This window comes from Canariomyces notabilis (genome assembly GCF_033297395.1).
Source record: "Canariomyces notabilis strain CBS 508.74 unplaced genomic scaffold N656scaffold_26, whole genome shotgun sequence".
Taxonomy (NCBI): domain Eukaryota; kingdom Fungi; phylum Ascomycota; class Sordariomycetes; order Sordariales; family Chaetomiaceae; genus Canariomyces; species Canariomyces notabilis.
The window spans coordinates 298,960-321,551 of record NW_027041848.1 but is presented as its reverse complement, the minus strand read 5'-3'; the positions used below and the strand labels follow the sequence as shown (position 1 = coordinate 321,551).

The window sequence follows — 22,592 nt, the reverse complement described above, 5'->3', positions numbered from 1 at the left end:
GAAAAGGTGCTGGGCAAGGAGCATCCAGACACGCTCACCAGCATGAACAGCCTCGCGCTTGTACTTGAAAGCCAGGGGAAGTACGAGGAGGCCGAGCGGATGCATCGGCAGGCATTGGGGTTGAGGGAAAAGGTGTTGGGCAAGGAGCATCCATCTACGCTTACTGCGGATACACCGGCAGGAATTAGGGTTGAGTGAAAAGGTGTCGGGCAAGGAGCATCCAGACACACTTACCAGCATGAACAACCTCGCGAGTGTACTCAGGAGGCAGGGGAAGTACGAGGAGGCCAAGTGGTGCTGAACAACCTCGCGCTTGTACTTGACAGCCAGGGGAAGTACGAGGAGGCGGAGCGGATACACCGGCAGGAATTAGGGTTGAGTGAAAAGGTCTTGGGCAAGGTGCGTCCTGGTATACTTGAGCAAGAAATCCGTGTGGTGTGTTTGAGAGCAGGGCACATTCGTTTGTTGCTTTACTCACTCTTTCTTATTCTCTTATATTTTCTTCTCATAGCGTGCCACAGGAAGGGTCTGGGAGGGCGAGTTACTATATAGTTATCCTTTTATTCTACTATATTCTACTGTTTTCGGTGTCTTTCTCTGCCGGTAAGTTGGCTGGCTGGGAATATTGACTTGCCACGAGCTCACCCAGACGGGAAATAGCTACCTGGTCAATCATCCAGAGGTGGCCAGGCTTTGCCTGAATGATCCTTGTTGAGCCACCTAGCGGACTCAACGGGCCGAGAAGCGGAATACGATCCACTCCTATGCATCGTAACATCGGGGCATTAACTGTGATAGGTTCGACTTGTCCCTGCAAGTGAGTTTTATACTGCTCCAATGTGTATAAGTCCTAGATAGGTTCCTGAAAACGTACTGAGGTACTATTAGGCTTTTTTATCTTAGTTTAATAGATATAAACCTACCTTATAGAAACGAGTCTGAGGGTTCTAGGAGATGAGCATCCCAACACGCTGACCAGCATAGGCAACCTGGCGTCGATGTACCGGAACCAAGGCCGGTAGAAGGAGGCCGAGTTGCTGTTTCTGCCAGTGATGGAGACGAGTTCGAGGTTGCTGGGAGAGGAGCATCCCGATACGCTGATCAGTATGGGCAATCTCGCCTTGATTTGGAAAGATATGGGCCGCATGGGGATGCTCTTTGCCTCTCACAGACTTGCTTGATTTCCAGCAAGAGGTATTAGGCGCAGGTCATCCGTACACCGTGTCCACGCTATCAACTCTAGAGGGAAGGCGAAAGGAGAACGGACTATCAGGAGTATAGTAGTATTAACTTGTGATAAATAACAGTCAATTTATTCTATCTTTTCTGCTGCCTACTGTCCTGATATTATCGTTAAGCTAGTGACAAGACGAAGCACAACTACTATCGCGAGGCGGATCGGCGTTTTGTATAGACACCGTATAAAGCGACGACCTGAGCGCTCGGCTTTTATTTGCAAGGCTTAACCTGCTGCACTTCTAGCAAGCAGGAGGACGTTCAAAGCGCCGGTCGACTATGGGGTGGGCATCAAGGGCTATATATTCAATATACTCTAGTTATAGGCTATTTGGTCGGCGTCCCCCCGTACAAGCGCCTTTATCTTAGTGTCTGAATTAAACCACCATTTACAGGGAGTACAATCGACAATGCCCTAGAGTCCACAAACTAAAGCGAAGCTTCCAAGCACAGTAAAGAAAAGTAAGGAGGTTGGACGATACAAATGGCTTATAGACAATCTTAAAGAGTTCGGCATACAGTTATATATAAGACGATTTGAATATGCGCACCTTGCGGGTGGAAACAGGACTGCCGCGGCCGAGGGCGATCGTTGTCGTAAGCTCTGTTCTTCCAATGTATTATCCTCTCGGTCCTCTGGGCCGGATGCGGACGTGCCAAGGCTATCGTTGTCTGTAGATGTAGAGAAAATGCCGCCAAGTTCCTCGGAGACGTCGCGCGACCCTTTCGGTCATAGCTCGTGTATAGCGGCTTCTCAGTATAACTCGGGACTTGCAGGCTAGGTGAAGTATATGAGATCTTAGGCTCCAAAGACCCAGTTGAGAGCCCCGACCCTCCATTCTACTGAGCCCCTAGGTGTGATCTTCTCAAACTGCCGGTCTGTCTATACTCCTCGGAGGGAGTGGATAGCTGTGTCGGCGTCTGTGAAGAATAGCTGTGGATGTTGGGAGCCGAGAAAACGGGCTTGTTGCAATGAGGATGGTCGGGTTGGTCGTACTGGCGAGTGGTGGCTGAGTGTTGACCGAGCGTCCACTTGAAGCCGTGGTAGGCAGTCCCCTTGTCGTGCCGTGTCTGCTATGCCCCAGAGGTGCACCAACTCCCAAGCCAACACCTTTGTCCTAGGTTCCCTCGGCGAGACCAATACAAAGCCCACCTACACTCCTTCCCAGAAGCCCTAACCATATATCTCGGGCAAATCTCACCAACGATTAGTGGGAATGCATCGCCAACTGTATGATGCATGTCGGCGACGCGATTATCAGGCAGAACAGTTGCCAGTCTACCTGACAGCCCCTTGGGTAGGTATTCCGGGAAGTCCGTGAGTGGTGCGTTCTAGAGTGGCGCATCACTTTGACGCGGTTCAGACCCCTACCGAACCGCTTGACTCCAGAACGAGCATCCCAGCAAGCTGCGGTCTGCCTTGTTCCTACTCCATAGCCATGCTAATGCAGGACTGCGTCGGTTCTAGGTTGGTTCCCACGCTTATCGGCAATATACGACCCAGACCGGCGATCCGCCTTCGGGTGATCTCGGCGCCGCAAGTGATCGTGAATACCTGAGAGCAGTGCGTGTACTCATTGCCAAGTCTGCTCCTGGCTTGCGTGGCTCTATTGTATGGTCGAGGCTTTCCTTCCACCACAAGCATTGGGGTCGGCTGGGTCAGGCCGTATAGGCCACGGTCGCGTCCAGTTCGATGTTGGCCAGCTCGCTCAAGTTGACGAGCACCGGGCTAGGGCCGGTACTCGCAGCACGAGCACGGCAGGTCGTTGAGTCCACATCGCTACATTCTCGCTGAAGACTCCTCTTAGGCCGAAGAGACCGGCCTACGGTGTAGCCGTCAAATTTGGCCTGGTTGAGGACGGTGGCCCGTGGGGTCGGCATCCTTTGACACATATGAACACGAAAGCGGCCATTAGCCTAGACGTGTAGAGGAGGTCACAAACACGTTTGGTTGGCTAAGAGCGGGTTCGCAACGCGTTAGTGAAAGCGTGGTCACAAGAAAGCGACATTAGATTCACACCACAGCAAAAGTCGGAAAACGGAATTGGAAAACGGAGATGTGAAAACTAAGCGCGAACACGTTCCCTACCATTTCAATCATCAGAAAACGTTCCTTCACGTGACCTGAACTTTGCTGAGTCAGCAGCACAACCGAAAATGAAAAGTGAAATACTAGTTCCAGATTCATGTTCACGGCCTCCCCACAATAGCGACATCTTGTCTTCGTTGTTGTTCAAAGGGGGCGGTTTCTTGTCCTCAGAGCGACCAGTTTTGGACCCTTTTGAGCGGATAAGGAAGATTTATACGCAAAATATCAGATCGCAAGCATCAAAACGACGGACTAAGCTGGAAGCCAATACACTTCGAAGACGGTAGGAGATCATGAAAAAATAAAAGAATATAGACGAACCAACTGAACTTGACGCCATCCATGCCAAGGGGTATTATCTATCCACCAGAAAGGGCAACATTAGCCCCTCACAATCAACTCATGCGGCAACTACCAGACGCTTGCTCGCAAGAAAACTCTAAGAAACGACGAGAAGATTTACCCCTACGGGTCAGATTTGACGATCGATATGCACGTCCAAGACGGCAGGGGTTCAGTCAATCAATCAACATCATCACCCCTGAACGCCCTCTCCCCCAGACCCTCCTCCCCAAACCCCTCCCCCTCCCCCATCTCCACCGCACCCTCAGGGTCGAGGTACTCCGACCCCTCCCCATCCATCCTTGCCATGAACTGCTTGACAAACTTCCCATCAGGCGACAAACCCGCATACATAAGCGGCGTGACCAATATAGGCGCCTGCTCGCCCGAGGCCATCTGCGCCTTGATAAACGCCAGCTGCCGCCCAGCCATCTGCCAGACAAACTTGGGCCTTTTCCTATGATAAATCTTGAAGGCCGTGCTGGCCTTCAGAAGCGCCCAGTAGCCCGTGCCGTCGCGGTTGGCCAGGTACGGCTGCTCCAGGAAGGCGGCCGTCTTAGGGTCGACCCTGTTCGAGCCCGTGTTGCTGACGACGCGGGGTTCGATGGCGCACCATTTGGCGTAGAGCTGCTTGACCGTTTCCGGGTAGTTCTTGGTCTTGCTGCTCATGGAGCGCGACCATTCAATCTCGATGTTGCCGATGGCGTTGGTCAGGGAGTCGAGGATGGCTCTGTACGATCGGGAGTCGGATGCAAGGCTGTTGAAGGCCTCGTAGTAGACGGTGAGGTCTGGATCCCAGTACTCGGCCCCCTTGTCCTGGCTCTGGCTCCCGGAGATGCGGTTCCCGTTGGGTTGCATGGCGAGGTGAAAGGCCTCGAGTTCGCGGTCGACGGCTGGCTTTGCGATGACGAATTTGAGGTAATCGATGATGTGCCGGGGCTCCTCTTTTCCGGTCCAGATGTCCCCTTTGTATGCGGGATCATTGAGATAGGGCCTGCCGCCAAGCAGATCTTTCTGCAGCCGCTCCCAGCGTGTCTTGTCAAAGAGGATTCCCTGTTTGCTCTGATCCACCAACTTGCCCACAAGGGTGCTAAGAATAACGGCGTCACCGTCACTGACGCTGTTGTTGTGATAGCACAGCTTCTCCTTGTAGTTGGTGCAGATACCCAAAAAGTTCTGCTGCATAGCAAATTGAAAGCTCTTGCTAATCATGTCATAGACAGCCTCGTAGCGTGCACGCGTGCCTGTCTTGCCGGTAGCTTGAACCAACTCAGCAAAGGTGGTCTTGTCCTTGCCCAAATATGCCGAGAGGTCTGGTTCGTTCGGTACCTCCGCATTGGTGAAGCTGTCGACAATCTCCTTGTCCCAACACACCCAAGCCAGGTCTCCATCGTAATCACCTCCAGACAGCTTGTCGGCAAGAGGGATATTGCCTTTGCGAGAGAACACGATAACATCCTTGAGGGCATGTAGTTCCGATTTGAAGACGGCTTTGACTTTTTGCATGTCACTGACAAAGTGGGCCGGGGAACGCGCGACAAGAACATCGCAGTCGCTCAGTAAAGTGTAAGACTCGCCGTTTGAGTCGTCCCGGAACTTGGTAGAAAAGCCGACGTGGACCTCATTCTCCTCAAGGACGCCCCAGAAATCGACAACCATGTACAGGTAAGCAGAACGCTCAACCTTGATGTTCAGCTTGGTTTTGAGCAGGTCGCACCGCTGCATCTGCAACTCCCAAGCGAGATCTTGAACATACTTCTGCTTCTTGGGATCAAAGCCGCTGTTCAGTAGGAAGTGGAAAATTTCGCCCTTGTTTTCGGGCAGACCACCGAGGAACGGGACATGGCCATGCCTGACACGGTCAGACCTGCTGTTTGAGTTCTCGGTTACCCACTGCCTAAAGAGCAGTGGGAGTCTGAATGCTGCCTTTTGAGACTCAAATTGCTTCTCCAGATCTCTTTGGAGGCGGGCTCCTATGGCTTGTCTCATGAGCTGTGGATCCTCGGCCTGGGCTTCTAGCACCGGAAGGAACTGCAAGTTGAGACCAGCGGATTTCACCTCGGACGGCACGCTGCGGACTTCAAGAGTCCGCTGGCAGGGATCCGCGAAATCGCATTTCCACTTACGCTGTGACGGATAGGTTTCGATCCAGTCATCGTCACCCGAGTCGGTGACATCTATCAGCCACATTCCCTTTGCTGAGCCCATGCGCCCCTGAATGGCGGACGGAATGTCACTCAATCCGAGTTCGTTCCTAACCTTTCTGGCCAAGCTGCGGGACATGAGACCAATACCGTCGTTCATGACTTTCCCGGTTGGCGATAGGATGTCCACGGGACGGTGGCGGATCTGTCCCGGCTCAAGCGTCACAGCTGGCAAGGTTTTGCTCAGACCTAGCTGGATACGTGAGAAGAGCTTCAGGTGCGGTTGGTCTTCATTGTCCTTCAGCTGCAGTAGCCAATCCAACATCTGGCTGACCGTGAACTCTGTCCGTTGATGCAAATCATCATCTGCTGGCACGGGCTGGAGTTTCTTTTTAGTAGGCAGAGGACGGAAGTTGTGCCCATTCTCGGCAAAAAAGTGCACCCGCTCTTTGAACGTGGCTTTAGCTTCGGGGCCCAGTCTCAACTCCTTAGCAGGCTTTCTGTATCCCACATCTTTTGCGTAAAATGCACGCCATTCCCGTCCGACCAGGGAGTGCGGCCGCTCCGTCAGCCATCTTATGACCTGCTGTGCGTTTCCGTGCTCCCTGACAATGGGCGGAGCGTTCATTGCAGTAGGAGAAGGTACCAAAATTTCGAAGAAGCGATCCGGTCCAAAGCGCCTTGTTAACCGACAGCCCTCATCGAACCTGAGGGGCTTCATATCCACCAAGAACAGGGGGCCTGTCTTTTCCGGGTTGAATTCCAATGCAGCCGACATGACAACAATGTTTTGCCCGCTCTTGAAACTCGTGAGAGCTGCCGAAAATACCTCAGCGGCGGGTCGTTCCGGGAACGACTTTCCTCGGAAGATATCAAGGCGACCGAGACCTCGCCAGATGGCAGCAATGTCAGAGGTGGTCCAAGCAGGGTCGTAAGATAATGTCTCGTCATCGATATCGACACGGCAATGGAGGCAAATACGTGTAACTTCCCAAGCAATTGCGAGCGGTGCATCGTGGAGCCAGCGGGGGAATTTCGCTGTGCAGTTCTCAGCTATCACAGCACACATTATCTTGGTCTTGTCTTGGTGAATCCACTCACGCCATATGTTTTCCAACCTTGCTTGCAAACCAGCATTCCCGCCGTCACCAGGTCGTTGTCGCAATTCTGTCTGTGAGTTTGGTGCTGAGGGATCTAACGTTTCGATGGCGTTGACGAAATCCTCCAACTGATCTGAGAAATATGAGGTCGCCGCACTAACCGAAGGAGACGGCGAGTAGAGATCTGGGGCAATGTCTTGGGGCGCTTGTGGACGCTCAACGGTGGTAAGTGATGGAGGAACAGCTGGCTCAACCGCGTCAGGTAGAGGCCGGGAAGCCAATTTCAAGGATGAGGTTGGCCCCGACGCCGTCTCGACCGCTCCAGCGCGCCGCCCAACAACTGTTCGAGTAATCCCACGCGGCCTAGGGTCTCCATACTCTTTGAATTGTTCTTGCGGCGTCGATTCTCGCACATCTCCTTGAAAGGTGAAGGCCGACGTCCGCTCTCTCTCCTGAGAGCTGGCCTCAAGAGTTGTCTGTGTTTGCTCAGGCCCGTCGCGCTGACTAAAGAGGCTAGAGATGCGGGTGCTGGCAAACGACTTCAATGAAATGCGATCTGATCCTAGGTCACTAAGCCGGTGTTCACGGGACAAACCACCACGTGGTGAATTCCAGACGCGTGCTGTAGACCCTGAACCATTCCACGGACGCTCGGGAGAAGATTCCTTTGTTAACGGGTGACCCACACCAGGTCGTTGTCGAGATGGAATGTTGTCGAACGCGCTGACAAAAGACGTGGTAGAGACCGAAGGTGAAGGCGAGATTGAAGACCGCCGGCCCTTCCTCCGCTTAAACAATTGATCGTCGTCACTATCAAACGATCTCTTTGAGCCAGCGGATTCCGGAGAAGCCAGGATTGGGCTTAGGTCACTGTCACCAGCGGGAGACATCGGGGGACCGGCTACGCCAAGATTTGGTCTCGGGATTAGCAGCGCCGGCTTCTTAAGTGCCATGTACTCTTCAAGAACATGGACGAGAAGTGTTTGAAGAGCCCACTGCTGGCCTGGGGTCCGAGGTTTGGGGACGTTTCTCGGCGAAGGAAGAGTGCCGGGATCGGCACGGGGTTTGGGCACCCATTTCAGACTCGCCGCCTTGGCCTCGTTAGCAAAGGCTTCAATGGCCCGATCCAGCGTGTCGTCTCGCTGGTAATAGAGGAAGCGAATGCAGCGGCAGATGCGGTCCCACTGCGCATACTGTTCATCCTCGGCACTGAGCTGTTTTCGGCGAGATGGGGTTAGGGAACTGTCGGGAACCTCAATGTCGAGTCCGTAGTCGTTGTTGAGTTGTCGGATGATTCTCTCGACCGAGTCATCGCGCTTGCTCGGCGTTACTGGATATCCCGCGGATAAAAATGGAGCCATTGCTAAGTCGCTCCAGGCGCTACTAGTTCAAGTCGCCGTCTGTGCATTAATGATAAAGGGCTCTGCGAGCTGACAGCAAAATGATCGAACTGTTGGCCTCTGGGATTGGGAGGTTGGAAGCGGATTCAGAGACGCATCAAGCAGGTTAACGGTCCTAGACAAAGTGGTGATGGATCTAATCGTTCAGAGCTCACCAGCTCGGATCTTATGCCTGGACTTCAATGGTCAATTGAGTCTTTTCAAAGCGAGATAAGGCGAGAAGGAGTGGTGACGGCGCTCCCCGGGAAGGGAAGGCCCTCTCCACTTTGTTAACCTCTCTTCAGCCTGGGACGCGTCTTCAAAGCCTCTCTTCCGGTCGTTTCAAAAGCGTTGGCTGAAATCCGCTTCGCCCAAAGGAAGAGTTGTCTCCAGGGACTTGTTGGTCAACTTCAAAGCAATCGAAAGCTGAGGCTCTCGCTGAGCTCGGAGGTGGGCCTCACTGCAGACGAAAATCGTGCACAGGCCAACTACTGGATTGAAGCGATGTTGCTGACCATTGGGAAAGGGAAAACCGAAAAGCAAATCGGATTGTCAAATTTGGGAGAAAATTGTACCCAAAGTTGAGCGTTGATGAGTGAAGGATGAAGTGCTGACCAAGCGAGAAAGAAACCTCGTAAACCTAAACTTGACTCTTGGAATTCTGTGAAATCGAGAGATCAGAAAATTTCAGGCATGGATTTGCTGAAGAATGGGAAATTGAGGGGTTCTGTTTCTGTCTCTTCAGAAACTGTTGAAGCGAACTGATTCCTCCACGAAGGCTTGGCGCTCAGCATTGTGGAAATGGAGAATTTCCAGCGGCTCGGTTTTGGGGGGGGGTGGGGAAGCTGGATTGCTCAAGAAAGCCGCCATTATCTCCTTCCCACCAAAGTTTCGCAGCAGCCACCATCAGCAAAGACAATTGCATTGGATTGGAAAGACCTAACCAGACAAGGCCTGGGCAGAATCGGTCAAAAAAGGAATCAGATTCGACGCATAACATTTCCGCCAAATTAGCCGCCCGCTCAGCGGAAGGGTTAGGGTTCGGGTAATGTATATCCGGATTATGACTACGATGACCTACACTTCTCACTTGGAGAAACATGAGATGATGACAGGATCCTGGATTGAAGGTGACCATGGGAGTATTGGCACCTAGTAGTCGCCCTCGGGATGTCATCACAAGAAGGTCCAAGGGGACATTATTCGTCTCGATCAGAAGTTACGACCTCTGGAACTACTACTACTAGTAGTAGTACTAGTTCCTAGCCATCCATAAATCGGTCAGGGACCTGCAGAGTACTGCTAGGCAATAGCACCGTCATATGTCCCTTCTCAGTCCGTCGATGCTCCTAAAGCCCACGATAGCCGTTGGCGGATCTCGATATCATTGGGCGAGAGTGGCCACTGACGGACCCTGGAGGAATGCTGAAGCAGGAAGCTCATTAGTAGTAGGCAAGACATATAGGCCTCAAGTGGTGAAACTGTCAACTGCTACACAGGAGGCCAGTATGCTAGTGAAGGACCAACCTTGATGCCTGTCAAAACTAATGGCAGGGAATATCTCGCGCGCGAACCTCGAGAGAAGGTTCTCAACTCTCATTAGCCGGGGATAGTTGAATGGTTTGAGAGTCTCTAAGGCGAGCGGCGGTGAGCCCTGCCGCGCAGAAGAGTCGGTCAGTTGCTCGAATGACTCCCCTTGCATGCTCCCCTCCCAAATCCGTCAAGGGCGCGTATAAGCGACAGCTACGGGCGTAGAGCACCATGCGCAAGATATGCAAGCAGTATGACGGCCTTTCAAGTTCCTCATGATTAGAACTGTCAAGTTGGAACATATGGATCAATCTCAAGTTGAGGTGGGGCGATACATGTAATACTCCGTATTGTACCTCAGGGTTCAGGCTCAGGGGATCCGGCCTCTCCTTCGGGCAATGGCTGGGCCTTGGGGTGGGGGTCCATGGACGGTGCCGGGGTAGGGTCATAGTTGCGGACATGCTCGCGGGCGTTGACGCTGAAACCTGAACTGAGTCGACACTGGCATTCTGCTATTCGAAATTTGAAGATCCTACTGAATCACCCGCCGACGGGGCGGCGGTTGGAACAGACAGTTTTGCCATGGCCAGCCGGAGCCATCTTGGATCCTTAAAGTCCAACAGGAATGATGTCGGTCGAAGGTTTCGGTCGATGGCAGACTCGATGTCTGCGTGCTTGGCTCTTGGGTATGCATTGCCTACCTAGCTTGTGGGGAAACGCGGGGTTAGCGGCTTGGGAGATACCGATGGCATGGTAGCAGGCGATAAGCGAGACAGTAGATCCCCACCAAAGATATTAGCAAAAACGCCACAGTGGAGACAGCCAAGTGCCAACACTGAAGTTCTGAACATCATCAACCCCCGGAAGTTTCCACCCCGCCCGTCTCCGAAGTCCGAACTGCCCCGAGCCGTCCTGGAACTCCGAGTCTGCCACAGTAAATTGCAGTAATACAGCGCATGTCAGCAACCTTTACTAGTACATAGCTCGCAACAGCTTAACAGGCATCAGAACCGAGAAGTAGCCACGGCTACCTACTACTACTACGGTCCTATACCAATGGAAGTCAGCTCTCAAGGAGTACCAAGTCAGCAAGTACCTCTGCCAGCGACTTGAAGCATTTGCACACCATATCCGACATCTCATATTGCTCTCTCGCCTCATAGGTAAGGTTAACGGTTCTGGTGTTGATCCTCCGCCTCGTTTGCCTCATTTCATCCGTCTTCCCCTCTCCTGGTCATGATTGGTCTGGATACGACCCCCAGACTAACGCAGTTGACGCGGATGTTCTTGAGCCCGTGCTGCGTGGCCATGGCATCGTTGGCATATGTTATCTGGATAATTGCACCTTTGGGGCCTGCAGTAGAGCAAACCAAGGTTCCTGCCGAGCACTGTAGTGTATTGTACAGTACTTGTCGTCGTAACAGGTTCAACTGTTACGTGTAAGTTGATTCGCCAATGGGCCTTCAGTCCCGGTGGCCAACATCACTCCAGTGACGGCTCGGAACATCAAGACACATCCCCAATCGCGCCCCGTCCCGCGTTTCTCATCACCCGGATGACACCAGACCGTGAGCCTGCTGCTTTGAGGGTGACGGCACGAGAACGCCATCATGCTGGTGACATTGATGCGGAAGTTTTGATCCGCGGACACAAAAACAGGAACTACACGTAACGTCAAGGCGCAAACATACATGTACGGCACTTTCAATCTAAACGCAAACGACCTCGACCGCCTGCAGCATTTAACAAGAGTGAAATCACCTCCACTACCAGACGGCAAAGTAAGGTATGATCAAGATTCAGTCGTACACCATTGGGGGGCTTCAGATGGGGTCTTGACGCCGCTCGTATGAATTCGGAAGGTAGTAGGTATCAATTAACAAGGCTTCTACTTTATATTAGCCCCTATCCGTTGGCGCTTCCTACCACATATCTACATGCACCATCAATGACACAGCTACATGGCAGTCGGAAAGTGGAAAAACTACTGAACTGTCCTTGAAATACTAGAGGATGAAATCACACTTATAAATGATTCTTGAATGCCTATCGTCCTGCCAAGAGTTGAATGATATCCTAGAGTTCAAAGAAGCAAAGCAGTTGACTGCCAGGACAGAGACAAACACTTGACGACCATGTGGTCCTCCTCCATCGCACTCGTTGGCGCTGGCCTGGTGCTCACGGCGCACTGCCATCGTGAGTTGGACTTCACTTTATCCTTGGTTGCTACTACTGACGCTGCTTCAGTTCTTCAGGGCATTCTTCTCGTCAACGGCACTGAGACCAAAGAATGGCAATACGTTCGGTAAGGGCATACCCTCACTAGACAGTAGCTGGCAAGCTGCTTAGGTACCTTACCTTAGCTAGACATGAACCGCAACTGACATGATATTTCATTTCATTTAGCAACGTTGCCGGACTGTTTGACATCGAGGACGAGGTCCTGAAGGAATATCCCTGGCTCCAGTACAACAAAATGCCTCCGCAATATGACATCTACAACACCAACATTACGTGCGGCCGCAACGCCTTCAGTTTCGCATCCCAGACCGAAACAGCCGATGTGCTTGCTGGTTCCGAAGTTGGCTTCCGCGTCTCGTATGACGGAATCTCGGATGTAGGCCCAGGCAAGAACTACTACGGCGAGCCCACCTTTTGGCACGAGGGCCCTGGCATGATATACCTTTCGCGCGCCCCAAATGATGATCTCGAACACTACAGCGGCGAGGATGGCGAGTGGTTCAAGATTGCGTACGCAGGGCCAAAATCGAAGGGCGAGTGGCTGCTGCCCGGAACGCGTGATGTACGTCTCCTCTCTTAGTCTTGTGGATGTCGGGTCTTTAGAGTTTTTGAGATGGTGCTCGCTAACAGGAAATTACATCTAGTTCAACTTCACGATTCCGCTAACCACACCACCTGGAAAATATCTCATGCGCACAGAGTACTTCATGCCTTACTACTATTTGGACAAGGCCCAATGGTATATCAACTGCGCCCAGGTGAACATCATCGGGCCAGGCGGAGGGAAACCGACCGAGTTTGCCAAATTCCCCGGTACCTACCAGATGGATGACCCGGTACGTCTGATGCTAGCCTTAACGACACATCGAAATACGGAAACGATGCTGACATTCACCCACAGGGTATTTGGGTCCCAGACAACCAGTTTGGACAGGGATCACCTGATACGGACTTGAGCCAGTATCTGCCTCCTGGGCCCCCAGTCTGGAGAGGCTAGGCGAGTCGTACAAAACTGTTAGGAGTGAAGTCCGCAGTAAGGGGTTGTGAGGCACATGGAGAAATGGAGAATAGGTACCTACTCAGTAAGAGGTAGCTAGTGTTAGTTGCGACTGAGAAGAGAGAGACATGGAATTGGACCCTGGATGCGTATGATGCTTTCAACATTCTGAGGTAGACATTTCACGGCGTGAATTGCAATAACGTCTCGTTCTACCCGGATTTATAATGCTATCATTGACAAATGAGCTTATGTCGATGACCTGGACACTGGGCTGAGACATCATTGATGATGGAATCCGTCCAGCATGCCACCATGCCGTCAGTCATCGCTATTGTCATGATCCGGAGCCAATTACTTGACTCGAGGCCCAGCACCTGGGCAACTAGAAGGGCCTCCTTGTGAATGCAGGAAGAGTCCTCCTCGTGGGACGGAGGCATATCTCCGTAATCATTCGTGATGTACGACATCTCGGCAGTCCAAGCCATCCAGTGTTACCGGTCACTCTTAAGATGCCATCTAACCCACCCACAACATCCCGGATTAAAAAGCGGACTTGGACCACTCGAGGAATGCAATCTTCATTTCCGTCATGGACATCCACGCCATAAGCACCAATATGCCTCGCCATCTGTCACTGGTCAATCTTATATCCCGACTTGGAAAGCGGACGGGTTCAGGGACATGGACTGTGGAATCCCATTTCGTGCCGTCATGCACAAACACATGTATGCCCGCCGGTCAGCGCTGTCACCGTGCGGTCAGTGTTTTGACTCGTCAGTCTTATACCCCAACTTGGAAACGGGACCGCGCGGGGAATGCAAGCCCCTTTTCGGCACATACCAAGCCAAGCCTCAAGGTGATGTTGCATTTCCGTAGATTGAGTTCTTCTCGGTGCATGCATCGTTTGATTCCATGTTAGATCCGTAATCATCCGGTATCTCCGAGAAGAAAATATGCAAGGTAAGGTTACCTGTAGCTTACATGTAGCCTGTAGGACATGTATAAGGTAGGTACCTTACCCAAGGGATGTTGCAATACGGTTGAAATGAATTCCTTGCCTGCAGAAGCTCTGGTGTTACCCTACATGTATCCTATGTAGTACAACACCGGGCTCATTACCGTTGCAATACGGCAAAAGGAACTTCTTACCTGCAGAGACACTGGGTTAGCCTATATAGTACAACAAGGGACAAGTCAGGAGTGCTCGGGAACTTCAAAAGGTGACTTGATTCTCTCAAGGACGAAGTGTAGTCGCGATTGTAGACCTCACAAATCGGCCAGAACTGGAAGACCTCCCAGCCTTCCAATGCCCGACGTATTGAAGATGGCGCCGCAGCTGCCCTCAGTGCTTTCCTTTTTGCAAATCCTGATCCATACCGTGGCGGTTGCCGCGGGGAAGCCTACTGAATTCCGGATTGCTGAACCCAAGACAGTTTGTCCTTTCAACGTCGCCTGGCAAGTAAACCAGGATCTGTCGGCCCTCGAACTCGTGTACACGAGCAAGCACAGCGCCTTGGCAAGCGTCGGTCATGGCGAAAGTCAAGTGGACAGCCACTACGAGTGCCTCGCGTGGATGAGCTTTTACCATTCAGCGCACAACACGTCGTTGCATATCCCAAGTGCGGATGTGGAGGGCACTGTCTCGCTGGGCGAAGGGGTAGTCGCCAAGGTAACGACTTCGATTTTCTGGGACCAAGATCAGAGACTGGTACGACTTCCAACCCTACCTAGGTACCTTACTTATCATATAGGTGACTAAGGTACCTTATATTTCAAACTGCAGTGCTTGCTGACTTTGGCCCTCGTTTCGAATCAGCAAAACTTTTCGTCGGTGCAAATCTCGGGTCCTACCTCCGACAAGGCGCCCCTTTCTGCACACGTCACAAACAGCACCGAGATGAACTCACCCAGCTGTGACGGCAAGCCCGGTATCAATGGAACCAGAAACGGCGCAAGCGACAGGATGTTCGTCAGATTGGGCCTTGCTGTCGAAAAGAAACAGGACGCACCGCCATCCGCCGCAGGTAACATTGGGCAGACCCTGAAGCTGGTTTTCAACCTGGTATGGACCGATGGATGTGCTTTGGGCCATTGGATGTGCATGTATGATAGGACTGGGGCCTTGTATTGCCCTAAGCTGTGCGACGATGGTAGAGTATGTGGCTAGACGGCCAAAAAGGACCATTTCATTCTCTCTGGGGCCAGGCCGGGGCGATTAACGGCTTCATGTTTAGTGGCATTCAATACAGCTAGTGTCTTCTAAATACTGAATCTTTGCGGAGCTTTGAGGTGACTGTGCGAAGTCGGACCGCATTCTCGAATGATATTGTGGCCCTCATGTGGCGCCTTTCAAGTTGATAAGCACCTACCTAAGGTACCTAGGTAGCTAAGTCGCTTCATGAGCGCGGTCCCTTAATCTAGCAACCTGAAATGCTCCTCATTCACTCCCTCTCCAGCCAGTTCTGAAGGAAACAAAGTCACCGAAGGCGGCTGTCGGCGCGTTTCTCTAGCGGCCGATTCTAACCGTGACGGGCATCGGCCCCACATTTCGGGCGGTCGGCCGGTCCTGGTCCCGCTCTCCCGGCCCGTCTGACATACTCCGGGCGGGCCGACCAATCCTGCAAGGACCTGTCTTCTGAATGATGAATCCTTCCGAGCCTTTGTCTGTTCAAAAACGGACCGTCTTTATAAACTGTGAGCGGCTTATCTCATACACCTCATGCGATGACTGGATGTAGTCGGGTCTGATGCGGCATGGAGAGCCATGTTGCTTTCTAACTCGGAGGGCGGCCCCTTGATTTAGCAACCTAAAATGAACCTTATTCGCTCCGTTTTTAGTTTCAAAGGAAGAATTTCCAAAGTCGCCGAAGGTTGCGAGCTGCATATAAGGCGCCGGTCGGCGTCTTTCGCCCGGGGCCGATTGCCAGGGCAACGGCCCCACATCCCGGTCCGGGCCAAGCTCTCTTGGCCCGTCTGACATCCTCCGGACCCCGACCAATCCTGCAGGGACCTGTCACCTTTGTGCTGTTGACATGGACGTGGAACACATCTGCGATTTATCTCTTTCAATTTTATAGAAACCCTCCTTAGGCGTGCATTTCACAGTCATTTGATCCCACCTTTTTCCTTATGTGCACTGCGACCCAGGCCACAACTTGCCCTTCCCCCTGATTCCAGTTCACGCTATCTTACACTGAAGTCAACACTCAACGAACGAACCCAAACCCACCAAAGATGCAGCTCAAGATTATGCTCATGGCCGCTATAGCCGCTTTTGCCACCGCCCAAGAGGTCCCAGACACCGGCGGGATCCCTGCTTGCGCCGTACGTTTGCCCAGCCCCTGAAAAAACTGCATCAAAACCACGCACAGGCAACCCACTACTAATATGGATGCCACACAACAGACCAACTGCATTGAAAGCGTGTTCCCCCTCAGTGGCTGCGCCCACCTCTACGACTTCCCCTGTCTTTGTCAGGCGTATGTTCCAGTCTACCCCCTGTCCCTATGTCGCCGTGATCGCAATGGCCGGCCCATGGTGTGTTCAAAGTTCTCTTCGCTAATTATGAATTCCAAATCGCCTTAGCGATGAGGAGTACAACACGGTCATCGCCAGCTGCATCGTCGGAGCTTGCAGCTTCAAAGACGTGTATGTGTCTTTCTCTCCCCCCTCGACTCGCACATCTCCCCACCCCCCGCCCCCCTTCCGCGCGACGCGCTTGCTGCCAGTCAAAGCGCAATGATCGCCCACATCGATGGTCTGGGGTAAACTTGAGGCTCATAAATATACAAACTGATTTCCTCGTCTCCTCTAGGGTTGCCATGATCCAGTGGAAGACCGATACTTGCGCTAGTTATGGGGTGGAGTGGCCTTAAATTGGCATATTTTAGAGCTTACTCGGCCCTTGAAATGCTGGAGGCGCCACAAACTTCACAGAGTCGCACCAATACACGTCTACAGGTAGCTAGTCTAGCTACTAGTAACTACGACTTGCATTTAAGATGATAGCATTGGTAGTTGAGCGTAGTGGGAATCAACAAGTGAGCGTACCTTGACTTCATGTTTTATTTTGGACCCAGATGCCAGCTTATGTGGCTTGCTAGCGGGCTGGCATCGCATATAATGTCCTTCATGTGTATATGACCTGGCCACTTTGTAAGCCGATGGCCCCAGAATATGGGAAAGTTCAAGCTAAGGACTTGACTTGTCCTGACGGCGGCTATGACGCGTCCAGGCGACCGAACGCACAAGGTGAAGTCACTGATTCGAATGGGCAAGTTTTGGGAGGTGTGACGATTGGATTCAAATGCGCCACGAAGCTACGCGCATGAATTCCACACTTCTCATGGTGGAATCCGGAAGCATATTCCTGTAACAGCCAGGAACAAAGTCCCAACTCTCACTGTATGCTATTGTCCGCAGCTGCTCCTATCAATCAGCCGTAGCCGGTACATGGCAGCCATGCAGTCCAATCGCGACGGCAAACTCGCACTCAGCGCGCCCCAGCTCCGTCATGGTCTTGGCATCCACGCACAGCAGGTAGCTGATGCGGTTGGCACCGTCGAGGACGACGCTCAGTAGCACGCCATCGTCCTCGTCCAGCATCTCCGCGTCGGCAGCAGGACGCGGGACGAAGATGGCTTCCCCGGGGGTGTGGCCTTTGGGGCCCTCCCACTGCAGCAGCTCACGCGTCTCGGTATCGAGCTTGATGATGGCGTCGAGCATGGTGCTTAAGACGCGAGAGACGACCATGTACGTGTACCGGTGCTTTTTGCACCGGTACTTGGGGTTGATGACAGGCAGGTCGCCGGAGTGCGGCGATGTGATCTCAGTGACTAGCTCGGGGGCGGGAGGCCCCGCGGCGGGGGGGGCCCTAATGGCAAAGTCCTTCTTGCGCAGGCGGTACCTCACGAGCCGCGGAAAGCATTGCTGCGCTCGCTGGCCGTCGGTCCAGAACTCGGTGGCCTTGCCGTTGCGGTCGAGGATGACGTCGTAGTATAGCCCATCGAGGATGTATCGGTTCGGGAACTTGACAAGCTCGCAAAAGACATCACCGTCGTCACCCTCGAAGGCGTTCACAGTGTGGAAGAAGAAGCTGGCCGGTGAGGCGAACTCGGCCACGACGCCCTTACCATGGTGCCGGTCGATCACGAACCACCGGCACTTCTCGGACGGGTCGAAGGGCTTGAAAGAGTCCTTCAGGTTGCCCTCCCACAGCATCTTCAGGCCATTCCACTTGTAGTCGGCTACAGGCAAGCAAAGGACGACGTAGTTTGGCGTCATGAAGAAGCTGTGGACGTAGGCGGCCTTGTACGGTATGGTCGCAAGGATATCGGTCTTACCGCTGGCGGCGGCAACGCGGAAGACGCGGTACACAGGCTGCTTGCCGAGGTCGAGGTTGTAGTTGATGTAATCGCCCGTCTCCGGGTCGAGCATCGCGTGGGCACTCCCGAGGGGCCCCTTGAGGTCCGGGTGGAACCTGGAGTGGTTCGGGAAGCTAATGGGCTCCATGGTGCTAGGGTCCATCTCGCACAGGACGGCGGCGTCTGTTGCGATGACAAGATTGGTGGCACGGTGGCCGTGAACGTCGACGTCTGGATTGGTTGGCCGAGATTTGAACGAAGGCAGGTTGACGCCGACCGTCACGCCGACGTTGTGAATATCTGAACGCTTTTCGAAGGCGCTCATAACCTTGCCAAAAAGGCCGACGCAAGGATCTAGCCTCTGGGCAAAGGATATGGACCGCAAGGTGCCCGCGGCCTTGATGTCAGCGGCGACTTTGTCGGACTGGCGACGAGACGAATAATAGACATGCACCACCGGCCCATCGACGACGATGTCAAACCTGTGGGTGTGGGCGAGCCCGTCGAACCAGTGCGAGATGTGGAAGGTGCCCGACTTAGTGTCTTCGACTTTGCACTGGCCGGGGCCGGTCCGGTAGAGGGAGCCGGCTGTCCATGCCGGGATGTTGCCCTCGACTTTGAGCTCGATGGGGCCGCGCTGTTCGGTCAGACCGTCAAACTGGACGCCGCCTCAGCCATATGGTCCCAGGGCGGGGAACTTGAAAGCGGAGAGGAGTGCTTACCCCGGCCTCGTTTGGCCACTCATGGAAGGCTTGTCGCTCCATGTTGTCGCGGGCAGCCTTAGACGAGGCAGCCTCGTCCGCGGGCCTCAGCCTCGTGGTTTTTCCCCGCGGAACGTAGGTTGAGTCCATGTTGCAAGGACCTTTGCGGCTGCTTGCGCTAAGTCTTTGCTCTTTCGCTGTATCCCCTAGAGCGATTGGTTTTGTTGAGGGGAGATCCGGCCAAAGTGGCTATACCGCTATAGCCTGTGCGGCCGCATGCAAGACGAACGAACCAGCCGTCCAGCCCTCACTTGTAGCAACCGATACTTACAGTAGTAGTTGGTGCCTATTGGGGCTATTAGGTAGCACGGACAACCACCAACAACCACCAACAACTAGCGCTCGGCAGGGGTCTTGGCAGAGGTTAGCCACCACGTCGGTCTGTTTTCTGCCGAAGCACCAAAGCTGGTGCATGCTGTCGAATTGCAACGCTTGTGGGATGACTTACAGAACCCATCGAGTCCATCAACCATATGCATGTCATATATTGGCCTCCATGTTGTCCACATCCGGTATGCTGCACCATTTGCGCCCGTGGCGGTCCGAGCCCTGCAAATGCATCGCTGGGATGCACAACAAGCTGGCAGATCCGAGAAATGAGAGTCGATTGGGAAAGTACTCGAAGGTGATGGGAGTTGCTGGATCAAAGCCCAAAGGGAATATGAGGTCGAAACCAGGTTTCGGGTTGAGAGCAATGGGTGGATGTGGTCGTAACTATTTGCTCACTCAGGTGAACGGGAAGTGTTGAAGACACACGCCAAAGAACGGATTGTTTGTACGGAGCTTTACAAGGCGGATGAGGAGAGTTGAAGACCGCTTCGTTGCTGAAGAGCCAAGCCCTAGTGCCCCGATAAATACTACAGGTCTCCCAGGTTCCTCATTCCCACTCGAGCCACTCAATAGTGCCTACGGTGCGTACCTCCGTAGGTACCTTATTGTTGGAATTAGTGTACTGTACATAACGTTAGGTGGCACTCTGCGTGACCCTGGGCACTGCACAGGCCTCGAAATGGCCTGTGAGACCTTTCACGCGCCTACGGATAAATTAGAGCCATTGAGGAATCAGGATAGCTTTGAGTTACAATTGCTCAATCAATCGGAGAACCAACCACAAGAACTTCATCATCAGCGGGCAATTCGCACTGGATTCTTGCCTCACTGTGTACTCCGTATTTTCAGCAGTTATGCTGGGGAGTGGGCACAATAATTACTGGGCACTTTTAAGATTAGTCAGTAAACACAGTCCACAAGCACAGGATAAGTGGGGCGTGGCATTTACCACTTTCCCCATATCAACCACAACAATGATCAAACGTCTTTCAATATTCCTATACATAGGAAACTAAATTCTCCAAAGGGTCATTGAACGAAATTCCCTAATCGGCCTAGCAGTCCAACAACCTCCGGTCAAGCCAACCATTGAAGTTAACAAGCCAACCGTTGAAGGTGACAAACCGACGCGGCGACGCCCAAATTCGCCGTCTCGCCGAGCCCCCGGGCCAATTAGTACTACATACCCATCCGTGGTTTATCATTCCGCCGTTGTCCCTCTAATGATGCCCACCCCGTATTGTAACGCCCACCCATTTAGCGGTCCCGACCACCGAGATACCCAAGGCCCTGGAATGAAGGGTTTGTCGAGGCAGCAAACCTGGAAGTCACCACAGCCTCCTCATTCCCTCCGCCAACGCCCAGGCCTGCGCGCGTATCTGCTCTAACCTGTCCAGCGTCGACGTCCTGGTTCGTCCGGGGCAGCTGTGTCCAGGCCTACTAGTGGATGATCCGATGCCCCTGCACGGATCACCGCAGCCCTCAACGTCGCACTGATCCGCCATGAGGAAAAGAGAGAACTGCAGCAGCGCGTGGTCCAGACGAACCAGCGCCAGCACGCTCTCGAGGGAGTCCGCCGCCCGCCCTCCGCCCAATGCATCCTCCTCGCCGTGGTCTCCTTGCGCCCCGAATCTAGTACTAAGCGCCGCCGTCGCGTCCGTCATGCTCAGGTCGGACCCGTCTTCAATGTCGGCCTCGTTCGCCGCCGTCGCATCCACCGCCCCGCGTGCTTCAATCTTGTTGATGGCCAGGTTGTGCTGGACCAGGTCGGCAGCGATGTCGACGGCGCCCAAGACGGCCACGCGCGTCAGCATCCACTGATACTGCTCCTGCCGGCTGGGTGGAGCCCCCGACGATGCGCTCGCGGTGGTGGCGGCGTCATGCATCGCCGCCGCCGCCTTGTGCCCTAACTCTTCCATGTTGCCGACGACGACCGCGAGCTCCTGCTTGTCGGCCCGCGCCGCGACGTCCAGTACCTTGCTCTGGTAGCGCGGTGTCATCTCACCGCACAGCCGCATCAAGTCTGAAAAGTCGCCGCGCATCGCCTTGCCCCAGCTTGCGTTTGTCACGGTATCGGCCTGGGTGTGAACAGAGTCGGTACGACCTGAGTCTCGGAAGCCCCCCGCGTCACTTGCCTCGTCCGGCGACAGGGTTGTCCTCAGAGCTGCGAGGTGCGGTCGGGTTTCCCGCCCCTGGTCCAGCTCCAGCGTGTCGTTATGCGAAATGGCCGAGAAGGCCGGCTTAGTGTTGGTCACGCTTTCGGGCATGTCGAAGACAAAATCATCTCCGAGGTGAAAGAGCCCCGGACTCGGAGCCTGCTCCTCGCCACCGGGAGTGCTGCCCGGAAGAGGATCGAGAACGTCTCGTCCTGTTGCAAACTCAGGGGGCCATGGGAGCTGCCTGAAATATGGGGGTCCGCCAGGGGCCTTCAAGCCGGTGTCACAGGGGAGAGTATCTGCGTAGTGCTCGGCCATTGCTGACTGACCACCGGGTTCATGCTGCTCCATACTCAAACCGCGCGCGATTCCATAGGAGCGGACCGCCGCGACGCTGTCTAGAGGGGATCCTGGTCGTTCATGGGCCCCGAGCGGCCGTGGGGATACAGCCTTGGAGGCCCAGTGAAACTGAGCCGGCTTGGACTTGCGGGGTCGCCCGGTTTTGTTCTTCAGCGAGAAGAGGCACGTCCGGCCGTTGGCGCGACACGCCTGGCAGGAACCCTGGGCTCCATCCTGAGGGGCCTCGCAGCGGATCTTGCGCTTGTGGCATTCCTCGCATGCCAGCCGCAGGTCCGTGAGCCCCGGAGGCCAGTCTCGTAAGCCGGCATCGGTCATTGCTCAGAACTTCAGACTGGTCGAAGATTCAAGTGCCGCCGCCCGGTAGGGGCACGCAGAGACAGTCACAGCGTCGACAGCTGGGGACCATCAGGCTTTCTACTACTACCCACATGCACAGGGGGCAGGTCCCATCGAGGCCTTGTTGTTGTGAGGGCATACTGAAATTGCATCGCGGCCAGCCACCTGAACTGCAGGAACGTACGTTGGCGGCGTGTTGGTACGCTTTGGGTAACATGTGGACCA

General features: G+C 53.8%; 9 protein-coding genes across 9 annotated transcripts in view; 4 read left to right on the top strand and 5 right to left on the bottom strand.

The window, feature by feature from the left end:
• The window catches only part of N656DRAFT_839255 (uncharacterized protein), a gene marked incomplete at its 3' end in the record, with an annotated part of 6,446 nt that extends 6,145 nt beyond the window's left edge, over positions 1–301 (top strand). Inside the window, exons 4-5 of the mRNA XM_064818896.1 lie at positions 29–132; positions 182–301. Coding sequence (XP_064666902.1) covers positions 29–132; positions 182–301 — 224 coding nt within the window. The remainder of the gene's footprint in view (positions 1–28; positions 133–181) is intronic.
• Positions 302–557: 256 nt separating this feature from the next.
• N656DRAFT_783250 (uncharacterized protein) lies at positions 558–782 on the bottom strand. The gene has a single exon (XM_064815913.1). It carries the CDS (start codon positions 776–778, stop codon positions 569–571), a length of 210 nt encoding a protein of 69 aa, XP_064666901.1. The 5' UTR covers positions 779–782; the 3' UTR covers positions 558–568.
• Positions 783–926: 144 nt separating this feature from the next.
• N656DRAFT_783248 (uncharacterized protein) lies at positions 927–1,136 on the bottom strand (the record flags this gene model as incomplete). Its single annotated transcript, XM_064815912.1, has 1 exon — positions 927–1,136. A coding segment is annotated over one exon (152 nt), but the record flags the coding sequence as incomplete, so codon positions are not given.
• A 2,711-nt stretch (positions 1,137–3,847) lies between these two features.
• Positions 3,848–8,272, bottom strand: N656DRAFT_759919 (uncharacterized protein; the record flags this gene model as incomplete). The annotated part of the gene is made up of 4 exons (XM_064813206.1): positions 3,848–6,849; positions 6,913–7,159; positions 7,325–7,450; positions 7,529–8,272. 4 exons carry the CDS (start codon positions 8,270–8,272, stop codon positions 3,848–3,850), a joined length of 4,119 nt encoding a protein of 1,372 aa, XP_064666899.1.
• Positions 8,273–9,690: 1,418 nt separating this feature from the next.
• Positions 9,691–10,426, bottom strand: N656DRAFT_783244 (uncharacterized protein). Its single transcript, XM_064815911.1, has 4 exons — positions 10,357–10,426; positions 10,156–10,305; positions 9,818–10,081; positions 9,691–9,715 (listed from the first exon to the last, which is right to left on the bottom strand). The coding sequence occupies exons 1-3, from the start codon at positions 10,402–10,404 to the stop codon at positions 10,034–10,036; spliced, it is 246 nt and encodes an 81-aa protein (XP_064666898.1). The 5' UTR covers positions 10,405–10,426; the 3' UTR covers positions 9,691–9,715; positions 9,818–10,033.
• A 1,529-nt stretch (positions 10,427–11,955) lies between these two features.
• On the top strand, positions 11,956–13,058 carry N656DRAFT_801116 (lytic polysaccharide monooxygenase; the record flags this gene model as incomplete). Its single annotated transcript, XM_064818080.1, has 5 exons — positions 11,956–12,016; positions 12,068–12,125; positions 12,227–12,623; positions 12,706–12,897; positions 12,963–13,058. 5 exons carry the CDS (start codon positions 11,956–11,958, stop codon positions 13,056–13,058), a joined length of 804 nt encoding a protein of 267 aa, XP_064666897.1.
• A 1,227-nt stretch (positions 13,059–14,285) lies between these two features.
• Positions 14,286–15,228, top strand: N656DRAFT_831718 (uncharacterized protein; the record flags this gene model as incomplete). Its single annotated transcript, XM_064818636.1, has 2 exons — positions 14,286–14,769; positions 14,845–15,228. The coding sequence occupies exons 1-2, from the start codon at positions 14,368–14,370 to the stop codon at positions 15,226–15,228; spliced, it is 786 nt and encodes a 261-aa protein (XP_064666896.1). The 5' UTR covers positions 14,286–14,367.
• Positions 15,229–16,103: 875 nt separating this feature from the next.
• On the top strand, positions 16,104–17,066 carry N656DRAFT_783239 (uncharacterized protein). Its single transcript, XM_064815910.1, has 4 exons — positions 16,104–16,385; positions 16,467–16,540; positions 16,647–16,709; positions 16,876–17,066. Exons 1-4 carry the CDS (start codon positions 16,296–16,298, stop codon positions 16,934–16,936), a joined length of 288 nt encoding a protein of 95 aa, XP_064666895.1. The 5' UTR covers positions 16,104–16,295; the 3' UTR covers positions 16,937–17,066.
• A 426-nt stretch (positions 17,067–17,492) lies between these two features.
• N656DRAFT_716257 (RPE65-domain-containing protein) lies at positions 17,493–22,346 on the bottom strand (the record flags this gene model as incomplete). Its single annotated transcript, XM_064812111.1, has 4 exons — positions 17,493–19,082; positions 19,147–19,331; positions 19,940–19,968; positions 20,851–22,346. The coding sequence occupies 4 exons, from the start codon at positions 22,344–22,346 to the stop codon at positions 17,493–17,495; spliced, it is 3,300 nt and encodes a 1,099-aa protein (XP_064666894.1).
• Between the last annotated feature and the right edge of the window lie 246 nt (positions 22,347–22,592).

Bases quoted from the DNA above. Each gene is read 5' to 3' on its own strand.
- N656DRAFT_783250 (XM_064815913.1), bottom strand. From the start codon at position 778: ATGTTACGATGCATAGGAGTGGATCGTATTCCGCTTCTCGGCCCGTTG.
- N656DRAFT_783244 (XM_064815911.1), bottom strand. From the start codon at position 10,404: ATGGCAAAACTGTCTGTTCCAACCGCCGCCCCGTCGGCGGGTGATTCA. The intron at 10,306-10,356 runs GTAGGATCTTCA...GACTCAGTTCAG, and splicing joins CCCCGTCGGCGGGTGATTCA to GTTTCAGCGTCAACGCCCGC. The intron at 10,082-10,155 runs GTATCGCCCCAC...GGAACTTGAAAG, and splicing joins TACAATACGGAGTATTACAT to GCCGTCATACTGCTTGCATA.
- N656DRAFT_783239 (XM_064815910.1), top strand. From the start codon at position 16,296: ATGCAGCTCAAGATTATGCTCATGGCCGCTATAGCCGCTTTTGCCACC. The intron at 16,386-16,466 runs GTACGTTTGCCC...GCCACACAACAG, and splicing joins GCGGGATCCCTGCTTGCGCC to ACCAACTGCATTGAAAGCGT. The intron at 16,541-16,646 runs GTATGTTCCAGT...AAATCGCCTTAG, and splicing joins TTCCCCTGTCTTTGTCAGGC to CGATGAGGAGTACAACACGG.